This window comes from Aplidium turbinatum, chromosome 1 (genome assembly GCF_918807975.1).
Source record: "Aplidium turbinatum chromosome 1, kaAplTurb1.1, whole genome shotgun sequence".
NCBI lineage: Eukaryota > Metazoa > Chordata > Ascidiacea > Aplousobranchia > Polyclinidae > Aplidium > Aplidium turbinatum.
Window position 1 is genome coordinate 59,020,043 of NC_137472.1, and position 14,721 is coordinate 59,034,763.

Consider the following 14,721-nt stretch of genomic DNA (forward strand, 5'->3'; position numbering starts at 1 on the left):
ACTTTAGTATATAGGTTCATTGTTAAAAATCATTCAAGTCCATTTTTCATGTTTTTCTAAATTTAAAAATTGAAAGTAACTGTCCGTTTTGCCCAACCTTCACCTACGTTCCCGCTTGTTGTTGAAGTGTTGTTGCCTGTGAATTATTCCATCAGTTGTAAACCGAAGAGTCCGAGTCATATAGCTTTCGCCCAACGCCCTAGCCCTGGCCAATACCCAGTCACGTGCTCCACTTTGACAGCCATCTAGCACTCACCACGATAATAAAAGAAACCTTCGTTTTATTGATCGTGTAAAAACCAAGCTCATGTAGCTGGCTACCTGGAACATCAATTGCCTGTTGCTTTTTAGGCCGATTGCTTTTTTTATTCCTTGCAATAACCTATGTTCATTATTTGGATCAATCATTCAGAAAAGAGAAAGAAAACGTTTTATTGCTACTAAAACATTTCAAAACCGGTAATAAATATGTATTTTTTGTGCTATGCATACTGCATAGACTAACTTACGTTAAAAACAGCAAATTAATTACTTGCTACGTAGCCTACTAGTTAAGCCTTCAGGCACTGGTTGAATCAGAAAGAATACTGCGGTTTTATATCTTTCCAAAATTTCACCCGAATCTTCAGTAAAATGACTTCTGGATTGTTTCGAATTAGTTTCGCTGTAGATATCTAGAAATAGCCTACGTCGGATCGAATGAATGCATTGAAAGCTTGGTAGGTCATAGAAGCCTCATGGAATCGATTACCAAGATAGCTGAGTGAAATTTTCTTTTGTTAAATACTGTTGTTTTCTATGAACGATTGCATCTCCTAGGTGCTGCAAAATGAAAAGAGTTCCTTGAAATACGTTCCCCAACCGCACACTTTACAAGACAAACCAGAGCCGTTTGATCTTTGCCGTTTGTTTGCAGTCTAGAAAGCTTTCACTTTTATAAATTATTCCATTCGCTAGGTGGCGCTGAACAAGAGAAAATGAACTTCTTGATGATAATAATCGAACCATCTTTGCTCGTCCTTGACGTTTTCGTCAAAATAAATTATAGGTCTACTCCGTTAGCTCAGCGGTTACGCGCCCGGCTCAAGTTGGAGGCAATGAATCGCCAAGTTTCTATGATGTGAGATTTTTCTGCTGCAGTTTGATAATTAAGTCCTGACCAGTCTTCAACAATCAGAAAACTTCACTCTGCCAATCTCGCTAACCGGCCTTGCGTCAAAAGCCTCTACAAGTATGCGAAACTACCAGGAATAACCTATCAAGGCTTTGTCTGCCCGAGAATAAAGATTCAAAACCAACCAACCTTTATAAATTAGTTGCCGCTGAACAGGGAAGCTTTCTAAATTGCATCTGCATTGTGTTTAAAATGTAAATGTGTGATCTAACATGCCATTGCTAGAACTTCAAACATCAAATGCCAGCATTTGATGAATGCAAAATAGCGTCCAATATTGTTTTGAAAACATTTTTTTCAATTTTTATTATCAAATTATGCAGTTAGGGGCATTAATTATTATCAAGCAAATTGGAGGCATGATATTTTTTAATGCTACAAGAGACTGCAATAAAAAGCAGCCATGCTGAAAAGTAACATGCTTTATGAATGGATAACCCTTTTTATAATCATTAATAATAATCTAGAAGTCGAGATTATTTACTTTGTGCAACAATTCATAACTCGCTGCAATGTTTGTTTAGCCTATGCATGGGTCCCACCCGGCATAAAATCATAAAAAATTATAAAATTTATCATGTTTTGAAAAAAGCATAAAATAGTCATAAAATTTTACCTCAGTCATAAAAAATCATAAAAATTGCAGCTCATTTGATTTGGTGATTTAAAAAAGTTAATTTTTTATGTGGACAGTTTTCAAAAGCAGAAGTGGTCTTGGATAGCCTACCTACTGGTACCTAAAAGTCAAACTTGTTCATCTAGGATCGAATCCCCCGTGCTTCACCGTGACAGAATAGTGAAGCCGCCCATCCAGGCGAGTCGTAAGAGGCAACTGATGGTACTTCGTAATGGTGGCCGCCTGTGCGGTGCTGGGGTACCTACTCTCGAGTTGTATGGAAATGGTCACTGCTCTTCCTTGGCTCTCTAGCACATTGCTTGATTTCCGTGGCATAGCATAATAATATGTGACGCTTTTCTTTATTGTAACTTGTAAGTACAATAACTTATTGTAATTTATAAGCCTACAACGAAAATGCTTGACAAGGGCTAGATGTTGAGCCGAAAACGTTTGCAGTTTTTAGTTATTTTTCCTGTGTATCATGATAAACGCCGTGTTGTTGCTTGGTTTCGTTTGCTTATGGTATATTAGTTAATATAGGCCTAATCAAAATTGCTTGAAATCCCTCCCAGTCGCTGGTATCTCGTCATAGTGTGGATTGCTTCCAAACTTTTTTGGCGAATGCAACTTCAGTTAGGCTAAGCAATATAATGTGGGGCCGGTGGAAAAGCATAAAAATAGCATAAAATAAGCAAAAAGATCATAAAAAAAGCCAATTTTTGTCATAAAATCATAACAAAAATTAAGATTTGTGGAGTGGGACACCTGTTTATGGTAAAACCCCAACCAGTGGTATGACCGGTATTTTGGCCCGGAGCCTATGGTTTATACATGTTGCTCACGTTTATTTAATTAGATGATACGTCAGATATGCACAGTGTTTTAAAAAATCTTTTGATTTTGCATGGCTTTGCCTATGTTGTAATCTAGGCTAATAGTTGGATTCAATGGCCCCATTTTTCAGTTTATAGGCCGTTATAAAGCGATTTGTCACAATGAATATGCGTAGCCTCACGGCAGGCTATACAGTTCTAGAACAAGTGTGCTATTTTAATTGTGTAATTATTGCGAGATGTTATTGAGCTAAAGTAACCTTTAATTACGCAATCTTTTATTGCCAAACTTGTTCTAGAAGATTTTACTTTCATGCGATTCTGGAAACGTCTTTGACTTGTTGACCAGAAAAACGAGTTCTTGTGATGGAGCCTAATAGGCCTATTAGCCTACCATAGTTTCTGGAAGCTCCTGGTCTAAGCAAATCTCTTTAAATAGTCGCTTGATTTGAGTATGATATACAGAGTTCAGTTCAGTCCTGACCATCACAGCAAAAACAATAGGCTACACGTCAACATAACAAAGGTCGAGAAAAAGGTAGAAGCGACAAAACGGGGACGTTAAAACCTGCTTGTGATCGAAGTAGGCTAAGTTAGTTGAAGGATTTGGCACGGCAGAAAAATTTGCGATAAAAAGGGAAATAAAAGAAAATTTTACAAACAAAACATTTTCTTTTATTTCTCTTTCTAAATTTTTCTGAAGGTGTTGCCACCGTGCCATAGAGTGGTGTCAGGCGCGGATTTATGGGGGGGGCCCGGGCCCCCCCCGAAATTTTGTGAGGAATTGTTGAAATTGTATGTTTCCGCAACAAATGGTGTGATATGCTTCTAAACAGCTGATGTTAGTCCCACGGCAGACTTAACTTACCCCGGGGGGATAGGTTTTTGTTATTATGGTTGAAATTATCCATCGATCAGACTCCGTTATTTTCTTTCATACAACTTCAAATACATTTTAATAGTAACATTTGTTGGAGCTGAAACCAACGCTGAACCAAATGGCGTCAGTTGCAACAATCTGAAACCCCTGAATGGCCCAGTGGGGGGGGGTTGAGGGTTTCAACCCCCCCCCCCCCCCTTTGGCACGCGTGTGACGTCACGATATTGAGAATGATGCTTTCAGTCTCTTTATGTCTCTAAAACAAAGTTTACTTAACTTCAAATGAAACTGCATTAAATGAGCGAGTTTTGCCAATACCAAACATTCAAATATCTCAGCCAGGAATTAGCAACAAGAAAACATAGAGACTTAGCTTTATTTCTGAAAAATGCCGAAGAAAACATGATCTTATCCTTTTGTTATGCCACCGGACAGCACCATTTTATAGGAATATTCATACCTACATTTTTGTTGAAAATGCTCTCAGAATGCACAAAATTTAAAGTAAATTTTAAAAATTTTCTGGGGGAGGCCCCCCAGACCTCCGCTGCTGGGTGTCGTCTTAGGCGAACACGCAGGCGGGCTTTGCCCGCCCGACGTCATAAAAAAAAAACTTTCAAAATTTCTAGCCACGCCACTGGAATGCCTGTTTTATAGTTTTTAGTCTTCTTTATAATTTCAATCAATTACGTATACTGTATGCCTGCAAACATAAAATATATCCAGTTGGTCATGGATACTCCATGCAGGGTTGTAAACCAGATTTCAAGTTTACTTTGCATGCTTAGCAATTTTTATTGAAGCAACATTTATTTTTTAAACATTCACAATTGATGAAAATGGCTGTTTAATGTCTATTTTATATCATATCTAGGCTATATGTCGTAGTATCATTATTGTTCATATGTGCTTTATCTTTTTCTTTCTTTTTAATTGATTTTCAAATTTTCTGGCCCCCCCCGAAAAAAACTTCTAGATCCGCGCCTGAGTGGTGTATTATGGGAAATAGAAGTGGAAAAGTCGTAAGTTAATGAAAAGTATGTTGAAAACGATTGTAGAGTTCTAGCCGTTGTTGAATAGGTTGTAAAAGTGAAAATTATCGCCGATTGCAAAGTTGCTGTTGCAAGTAGTAGCGTAGATCTAGCCTATATATATTTTGAAGTCGACGAAAAAAGTTTGCTGTTCTGAATTTGATTTCTTTGCGTGCTGGAAGTGCTGAACCATTTGCTTAGTTTTTCAAGGATTTCTGGAAACAATCGATAATTTATAAAGTAGATCTATTCGACAATTAATTCACTGTTTAATGTTTAGTATCTCAATAAACTACGTTATCAATCTTTTCAAAGTCTCTTTACCAGCAAAAGATAAAGAGAACTGTGACACGATTAATAATTTTATAATTAATAATTTTTGAAAATATTTTGGAGCCAAAAGTGGACAAAAATACTGTGTTTTTCAATAACATTCATATAATTTTTTCGAACAATCTTACATTTTAGAGTTTATGTAGAAGAAAGCGAGATTTGGTTTTTCTGTTTATCGACAGAAACCTCTGTAATAGGCTATATTGACATTGGTCCCACCGCGTATCAGGTGCAGGAGACATGCAAATGTTCGCATTATCCTACAATGTCACTTCATGTTTGCATAAAATGAAATGACCACGCTATAAAAGCGTGTCATAAATATTGACATTTCCTTTTTCGTGTGCTTCAAGCAATGAAGAGTATCTTGCTCTCCTCCTTAAAATAGGACACTAAGTCATTAAGGTGGTCTACCAAGGCAGCAACAGGTGAAAAAGAAACATGATTTTATGTTTATGTTTGCGGTTGTACAAATCAAGGCAGACTGTATAGTGTACAAGTGTACATAAAATCAATATTCAATTTTGGATTTATATCGATCTGGTTTCACAACGAAACTGAAAGTGTGAAGGTGTAATAGTCAGGTATGGAAAACAAATTGAGCTAAAGAAGTAATGAAAGAATAGGACTGCCATCGGAATCAGTTGAACCTTATTTAAACGTGCAAGGCCTGGTGCGTTGCGCTTGAAATGGCTTTGCCCGTGGTAGGATTTCTTTGTGGGGTTTTCTTTGCCTGCCTTGCTCTTTGCTATGAGCTAAACGCATCAAGACGTGTTCCCCTTACGACCATCAGCACTCTTGATAACGCACCATGGCCGATCTTCATAGCAACTGTCCATACAAATCTTCAATAAGGCACCTGCAGCTAATAAGGCCCGCTAATTTTCAAACCTCAATATTTTTCTAAATACTGCATAATTTTGAACGAAACTTGGAATGAGGATACTTTGGGTCTATCTAAACAACATATCTATGAAACAAGTTACTAAATAAAAGGGGTTGTAAAATATTAAAAAAATAAAAAAAAATCTCAAGTTGGCCATATTAGATCCACGTGTTGTGAATAAGGCCCGGTTTGAATTAGCACCAAAAGTGATGGAAAAGGTGTATTTTCACAATAACAACACCACAAAACAAATTCTAATCGACAACACAGGCACATAACTAATAATTGAATACACAGAGACAACTATTCCCTCCCCCGCCTCATGCTCCATTTTTTAAAAAGCGACATGGTGTTTTTAGATACGGTAGGGATGATAAAGTATTTTGATTCTGAAATTATGATATTTCCATTGCAATAACAAATTGGATTAATGGTGTAACAAGAATTGTTTAGGTCACTCCAGTTTTTAACCCTTACTTTCTTAACCAGGGGTGCACAATGTTACCCCAGGGGCCCATGGGCCTCATTACCAAAATTAGCCTAGTCTGATCATCATTATCAGTCTTGCTTTAATTAGAAAAAAATTCAAATTTATTGGTTTTACTGCATCAGCAATCAGCATGTACATATCTTTCACATAAAATGCAAAAAAACGGAAGTCAAAGCGGTTTGTTAACTGCAGAACAATCTAAAATATGTAAAAATTAATAAAACCGCTCAATTTCAACCCCTTAAACTTCAACTTTCCGTAACTCAAAAAGTTCTCAACTTTAGGCTGTGAAACTTTACCAGTTAGTCTCAATTCACCATAGCAGCAATCAGAGCTTCCAATTTTGTTTAAAAGATTTGTAACAACGGAGATCCAGCAGGTGGGCCTTATTACTGGCCGGGCCTTATTAGCTGCAGATGCCTTATATCAGCTAAAGTTATGTAGGCTAATAAAGTTATAGCCTATATAGGCTATGTTTATTTGTTTTGTAACATTTTTTATTTTTTTTATTTTCCCTTTATATCTTAAATTTTTCTGAAGGTGTTGCGACCGTGCCAAATTTTTTTCAACTCAATAACTTACTTCGATCACAAGCACGTTTTAACGTTCGCGTTTTGTCGCTTCTACCTTTTTCTTGACCTTTGCTATGTTGACGTGTATTGTTTTGATATGATGGTCAGAAATAAAAAAACAACTGAACTGAACTGTCATCGCTTGGGACAGGCATTAGGAAAACTTCCCAAGTTTACCAAAGAAAGATTGTCGTCACCACACTTTAACTTATCTGGATGAAATCTTGTTAGTGTGATTAAATATTTTTAATCCTTCTTAATGTGATCATAGCCTATCACTGCTAAATTTAGGAAATAATTTCTTTTTGAATAAATATAATGGACTAGGATTATTTATGCAGTCCAGTGGGCACTATACAGTAGTTTGTTGCAATGTATCGTGTGGTTTAATTTACGTAAAAAATTGCAAGTTGAGTTTTATTACGTTTTGCAATGCAAACTTTACTTCAGTGAGATTATGGTGTGGAAATATGGACTAAATTTAAGATGCTAGCCTATTAAAATTAAATTAAATTAAAACGGATTTAAGGGGTCGGCTTCTGGCAACTAATCGATCTCTGATGCTCTTATGACAAAAGAAAAACATATTCCTGCAGAACATAACATACGCTACAATGTAGAGTATGTTTTATGTCAAATAAGGTAAATATGGCACCATATTCAGGTACTCACCGTTTGTACATGTGAATGTTCAGTTCTCATTCTACTCAGTCTTATTCGATGACAACAAAAATGGGGCAGGTTCCTGTCGCTTGACGCTTTTTCTTTAGAACAAAGCCCACCCACTTTATTACAGTAGTTCCTGCTTAGCGTACGTTTAATAGGCAAACTCGCTTATCAAGCCCAATTTAGTCCTGTCCAGAATTACATAATACATAGGGGTGGCAAAGAATCGTCCCCCGCTTAATATATCCACCCGCTTAATCAATCCAACATCGTCCGGTCCCAAGATGGGCTTAATAAGCGGGGACTACACTATAGCCTCTGTATTGCACTCTAGGTAGAAAAGAGGTGAGCTTTCCAATTACCAATTTAAGCCAATAGTCAAACTAGGATGGCATGTTAAGACAAGTGTTCTTGGCTACTCTACATCATCTCAACAACACATTGAATGCAAAAGCATTCTAAATAAACAATAGGGGAGAGTGGGGCTAGTCGGAAAGATTTTTTTTTAAAGTGAAATTTAAAACAATTCGTGCATAACCTGACAACTTGAAGCGGCTTAAATTATCACCTATGGTGTCCTCTATCATACAACCAAAAATAAGTATTGAGTCAATTAAGCTTTTAATAAAAATTTAAAATAAACAAACATACAATGGATTTTTCAACTAACCCCATGTCTGGGGTTAGTTGAAAAACGTCAGTTTGATGCCCACCAATGAACTGGATACTATTTTTTCAACCAACAAACATTAACATGGGGTTGTAAGCAAATATGTTAACTTGCTTTAAAATCAAAATGCAATGAATTCTACATCAAATCATCGTAAAAACATTTTTTAATAAACGCATTGTTAAAACTTGTGATGCCGCATATGTAGCACTTTCCAAGTTATTCAAATTAAAATTTTACAATGTATATCTGCTTAAAACAAGTACATTGGAGCTTATACTACTTATTATCATACCACGACGATATACTCGTATCATACTACATAGTCATACCGTTATCAAAACGTTTTCCAACTAACCCCACCCACTATTTTCCAACTAGCCCCATTAACATATGACAAACTATTTTCTTAAAATATTGAAGCATGGTGCGTTGGACTAAAATTTGTTTATTTCTTAGTGTTGTAGAACACCTACAGCTGACACACACTAAAAAACTTCTGCCTATCTTTAACGATATCGACGTATAAGATGTTTTTCAATACGCCAAAAATTTTACTTCGAAAGTAAGAAAATACAAAATTGTCAGCCAAACAGGTATACCTTGACTCAACAAATCGAAACTAACATGGATTATGTGTTTTTATAAACTACTTCACATGTTGGCAACAAATATTTAAAAAAGTTATCAAGAGTTAAAAAAATGACCATTTTTCAACTAACCCCGCCTTCCAACTAACCCCACTCTCCCCTACAAAACTTCTCAAACCTAGTTTTCCTTATTAGAGTGGTGAGCATGTTTCGTGTTAGTAACTGGGTTGTGTGCATTCTAGTAGGCACTGCTCTGCTTGGAAAGGTTGCATCCCATTTGGGTAAGTTTGTTTCAAACTAAAAGAATTTGCTATGTGACCATAGCCTCCATGTATGGTTTACACGAAGCTCATTAATTGTATGCTAGTAAACTACTTTTGGCGCATTATTATAGCTTATGTTTCCTATGAGTTAATTTAGCGGCTATGTAGCCCTACGTAACTGTAAAAGATTACCTTCAGTAGGCTATAGAAACTTTTGAGCTGACTTCTATCAAGATGGTAAGTTGTAACATATGATAAAGGAATCTTTATGAACCAGGTTTGAAAAGAATATTGGCACAGCAACTTAAATGCCATTAAATTCGTAGAAAATAGTTTGATGGAGCTTTGGCAGAGACTCTACTTTATTGTACCACAAACAATCAAAGCCAATGATCATTACTGAAATAAATTTAGCCAGTGTTGTACGTTGACGCCGTCAAATTGACGGCGTCATTTGACGGCGTCAACTTTTTGTTGACGTTGAGACTAGCGCCGTCAATTTATTTTTCAGTTGACGGAAGTGATAGCGCCGTCAACTATTTTGCCGATTTTAAGCGTCAAGCGCTAAGCGTCATTTTTTGTTTTCATGGAAAATCTCGTTTCGCAATAAGAGTTTCACAATGTATTCTGGCCTGCGCGACTCATCCGAATTACCAGTTTTTGCGTTGGTTAGAATGGCTCCCTGGAATACATGCGGAAGAAGTTCGCCAAATGGTGATCACCCATTTATTGAGAACGAGGGATCAGAGACAGAAAGCGAAAAATCCATGAATGGCATCGCGGACGTTGAATATACTTTATTTCAAGAGCTCTATGCCCCTGAAAAGAGCGATGTTGGTGCAGTGGACCTCGTTAAAAGATTTATACATGCTAAACTATCACAGCACGCTTGGAACAGTGATACCTTTCCGACTAAACGTTTTCAACTTGTTTTTGAAATACAACACACCAATACCAACCAGCGCTGCTGTGGAACGCATGTTTTCACTTGGAAAGTACAATATGCGCAGGGGCGCCGGAACCGGGGGTGGAGCAGGGGGAGCGGATGCCCCCCTGCCCTCAAATTTCTGTGGATGGGGAGGGAAGAGGAGGCAATGGTGCCCTTTTAAGGTCATGTAAGCTACTGCACACTTTGCAATATAACAATTTATGCTATTCGCTTTTAGCCTAATTATAATGTTCTATTTTTGCCTCAAAATAATATTCACGACACAAAATTCTCCATCACAGTAAGTTATATTACATGATTATAAAATAGCATGATGCCTTTCCGTGCCATTGTTTTTTGTATAGCGGATACTTGTATCATTACTCGATAATGAGCTGATAGATGAGCATTATCGCTATATCTTATCATAAAACTTTAAAAAAAAATTGACCTTTCAGCAACAAAAGTGCCCTTATTTCATACTCCTGCCCCTCCAGTCAAAAATCGCTTCGGCGCCCCTGAATATGCGTCCCAAACGCAGCAGATTGTCAGACAAACGTTTTGAAATGCTTGTTTTTCTGCAAGGAAATAACTAATAGGCTGAGCAGCTAATTACAATACAGTCTCAAAACATAATACCTGCTCTTTATTTATAGCTATTGTTAGCCTGAACTTGGTTGGAATATTTGCGTTTTATGCGTTTTATGAGACGCTGGCAAAAAATAGCGCTAGAAATTAGCGCTGACGCCGTCAATTTCTTTAAGAGCTTACGCAGTCCTTTACGCCGTAAAGTTTTTAGGCAATTCGCGCTGACGCTGACGCCGTCAAATTATTTCAATGACGCGTACAACACTGAATTTAGCCTATCAATTTTAAACACATTTTGACTCAGAAACTGTTTGTTTCACAGGAGAAGGAAGGAGAGTTTGGAAAGATTTCATCTTCCAAGATGCATTAGAACGAGATGAATTTTATTATGGTGATTTTCCGGATGACTTCGGATGGGGCACTGCAACGGCAGCCTATCAAATAGAGGGGGCTTGGAACGTAGAAGGGAAAGGAGAAAGTGTATGGGACAATTACACCCATCGAGCCCCCTGCGCGTTCGTATATTTTCTTTATTACTACTACCAATTAGCGTATTATTAGTAAACATTAATGCTGTTTTTATGTGCAGTCAAGTTTTGTATGAGAAAGGATTTGATTTGAGTAAAGTTATTGGAAAGTATTTTAGCAACGTGGAATATCTTTTTCTGAAAAGCGATTTACTTTGGTCTATAGGGCTATTTTTTTGTTTGAAATTGACAACCTACAAAACGTATTTCCGGCTACTGACATATGTAGTTTTAAGCAAATTTTGTCTGAATCTTTTTTTTTGCACAATAAAATATCGTTAATCAGAAAGAACCTTATGCAACATTCTACATGGAACGTTAAATCTACGTGAAGCTTATGCAAAGAACTTGATGTGGCTGACCTGGTTCTTTTGAGTTTCTCTTTCCTATTTGAGACTGAATAAGGAAAAACATTATCTCGTTTGGTTTTTCGTTTAGGAGGTGTGGTGTTCTTTTCAGGTATTTGCGGAACCAAACTGGAGACGTTGCGGATGACACTTATCATCAGTTGGATCAAGACATAAACGCCATCAAAGAATTAGGATTGAAACAATACAGATTCTCCATATCATGGACACGACTTTTTCCTGACGGAAGAATGTCGTCTGAGCCGCTTCTAGATGGCGTTCGCTTTTACAACGAAACAATAAACAAGCTGCTTGATGCCGGAGTCGAACCCATGGTCACTCTGTTTCATTGGGACCTGCCGCAAGCGTTGCAAGATGATTTCGCAGGATTTAACAGCAGTGAAATTGTCGACCATTATTTGAACTATGCCGATTTTTGCTTCCGTACGTTCGGTGATCGTGTAAAGTATTGGTTCACTTTCAACGAGCCTTACATGTACTGCAAGTTGGGACATGGACTTGGTGTAGCAGCTCCAGGGCTCCTTGATGTAGAAGTTGGAGTATATAATTGCCTACATAACATGATTAAATCTCATGCTTCGGCTTACCACAGGTTAGTTAGTCCTACATCAGTTAACGTCGTATTTTCGTGTAACCAACAGGGTAAAAACGTCTGGTTTGGTTACTTGTTTGTCGTTCCAATCAAATCAACCCTTTGTACTCGTCACCTGGTTGATTTTGTGTTCTTTGCACAGTAGGCCTATATATTGTATGGTGGTTTACCTCGTTTCGTGCGAGTTTACTAGTGCACATTGTTGCATATTTCTCTTGGACATATTCTGTCTTCTTTGTTATTTTTGTCTGTAACAATACAATAAGTCTGTTGGGACACGAGTTGACGCTAGCTACAGTTTTATTTTATGAACAGAGAACATTGTGCAAAACTTCTTGTTCCCAAATAGGCATAACTCTGTACGGCTAACTCTGTGAGAGAAACATACCGAACTACACTATTTGCACAAAGAAATAGCCTACAACTATAGTAAAGATCATCGATTCCCAGTGCGGCGATAACAGGCCACAGTAATAATAATAACAGCTTTTATATAGCGCCACATCCACAGTGCAAACTACGCTCATGGCGCTGTACATGACGGTGGTGTTATAATAAAACGGTACTTTCAGTCATAATATTTAGAAAATTAAAATGTTTTCAACCATATTTTGAATTTATTCAAATTTTCACCTTTTTTTACACAAGTGAAGATAGCATAATAATGACAGATAAGAGGTTAGGGTAGTTTTGTTTTTCTTTGAAATTTTGAAAGTAGTCTACTATGGCAATCCCTGTACAATATATGTGGTCGCTTTGTTTCCCCGATAGCTCACTTGGATAGTTGCGCTATTTTAGGAACGGATAAACGACAAGATCTAGCAACACCGGTTCAACTCTCAAGAGGTGCGCGTGCGCTTGAGCAACCTACTTTAAGGTCACCTTCTATTCAGCGGCACTTGGCGGATGGAATAATATATAGACAATAACAATTTAATAAGTGAAAATTTTACTCTATCAAACTCGGTAATCGGACTTCGTCAATGGTTCAAAGCTTCTACAAGTATTCGAAATTACCCGGAATAAGCTTTAAATTTCCCAGTTTCTAGATTTCATTACTCAAATTCCATTGTTTCTTCAGATATCACGAGCTATATACATCCGCGTCTGGGCAAGGCGTCTCTATAACCATGAGCACAGAATGGGCCGAACCTAAAGACCCGTTGAACGAAACACATTATGCGGCCGCGGAAAGATATCTCGCCTCTGAATTGGGTATCCTTGCTCATCCGATATACGTAAACGGGGATTATCCAGAACTGCTTAAAGGCAAGTAAAATTTTTAAGTTTTTCTCTTTCATGCAATCAAAATCACACCTCCACGCTCCGTGTATGTCCCTCGCAAGGCTTGCGTGGGTCAGGCTTAACCGCCTGCGAACTGGCGTCGGCCGCTTTCGTTCGGACATGCACAAGTGGGGCCTGGCTCCTTCATCAGAATGCGAGTGTGGTGCCACGGAACAGACCGCAGACCATGTCATCCACCATTGCCTAACCCACCGGCCTCCACACGGTGCGCATGGTCTGAGAATCCTGGACGACGAGACTGCTGAGTGGCTGAAGATTTCCTGCCCTCCAATCTAGCCTGGAAAGATCGCTCATACGCCATCATCATCAAGTTGCAATCATTTTTTGTTGGATTTTATATAGAAGTCCACATACTGTACATTAACAATGAGGCCAAGCCTAAAATTCTTATTGCACAGAGGAAAACTACTTTGCTTTTTGCTGCACTTTGTCTAACGCTTTTTCGCAATTTATCTCTACTTTTTATGAACAGTAGCTCAATTTCCGCTTGATTTTTCATGTTTACAACTGAAGTAATGATAATAATAATAATATAATATCGATAAAATATTGCGCACCTCAAATTATTAACCAGCTCAAAATATTCAGTTACAAAATTCAGCGCTATTTCATAAATAGTAGGCTATATGCTCTGACTTAGGCCTAGCTTACCAGTGAGTAAAGTAAATTTACATTATTACCCTTGTGTAGGCTATAGTGTTACTTTTTATCTATGTATTATAATATAAAAATGTGTTTGCTCAATTTGTTTGATATGCTTTAATGCCTATAGCTTGAAAGTGCAGCAAGTTTTTAAAGTCATTAAAACTCTTCAGAAATGGTCTACAACAAAACACAGTCTCAGGATGCTTGGAAGTATCTCGGATCTCGTCTTCCGACCTTCACTGAAGACGAAAAGCAGATGATCAATCAGTCTTCGGACTTCTTCTCCTTGCAGCTTTACACCACACGATACATTGTGCCGTTTTACGGTTATCCTGATCGTTACGTGAGCTTCGCGTCGGATCGGGATACCAAAGTCGCTTGCGATACCAGATGGGAGCAATCTCCAGGCAAGATGATGCCGTGGATTGTGTATTATTATATTGTATAATATTTTATGGTGTATTATTATATTGTATAATATTTTATGGTATATTATTATATTGTGTAATATTTTATGGTATATTATTGTATTGCATAATATTTTATGGTATATTATTGTATTGTATAATATTTTATGGTATATTATTTTATTGTACAATATTTCATATTATGTTATAATAGTATAATATTCTATAGTAAGTTATACTAAGCTTATTATAAAATTAAAATAGGGTCATGAGGACATTTCAAAAATGTTCGTGATATGATACTGTAAATCTAACTCTATGCTTTCAAGTTGGATACCATAAGCTTGCACCGGT

At 37.3% G+C, this 14,721-nt stretch overlaps 1 protein-coding gene across 1 annotated transcript in view; it reads left to right on the forward strand.

Annotated features, from left to right (window-relative positions):
• The window catches only part of LOC145767829 (uncharacterized), a 78,461-nt gene that overhangs the window by 2,288 nt on the left and 61,452 nt on the right, over positions 1 to 14,721 (forward strand). Inside the window, exons 2-5 of the mRNA XM_082579533.1 lie at positions 10,846 to 11,038; positions 11,510 to 12,010; positions 13,092 to 13,279; positions 14,131 to 14,367. Of these exons, the coding sequence (XP_082435659.1) occupies positions 10,846 to 11,038; positions 11,510 to 12,010; positions 13,092 to 13,279; positions 14,131 to 14,367 (1,119 nt within the window). The remainder of the gene's footprint in view (positions 1 to 10,845; positions 11,039 to 11,509; positions 12,011 to 13,091; positions 13,280 to 14,130; positions 14,368 to 14,721) is intronic.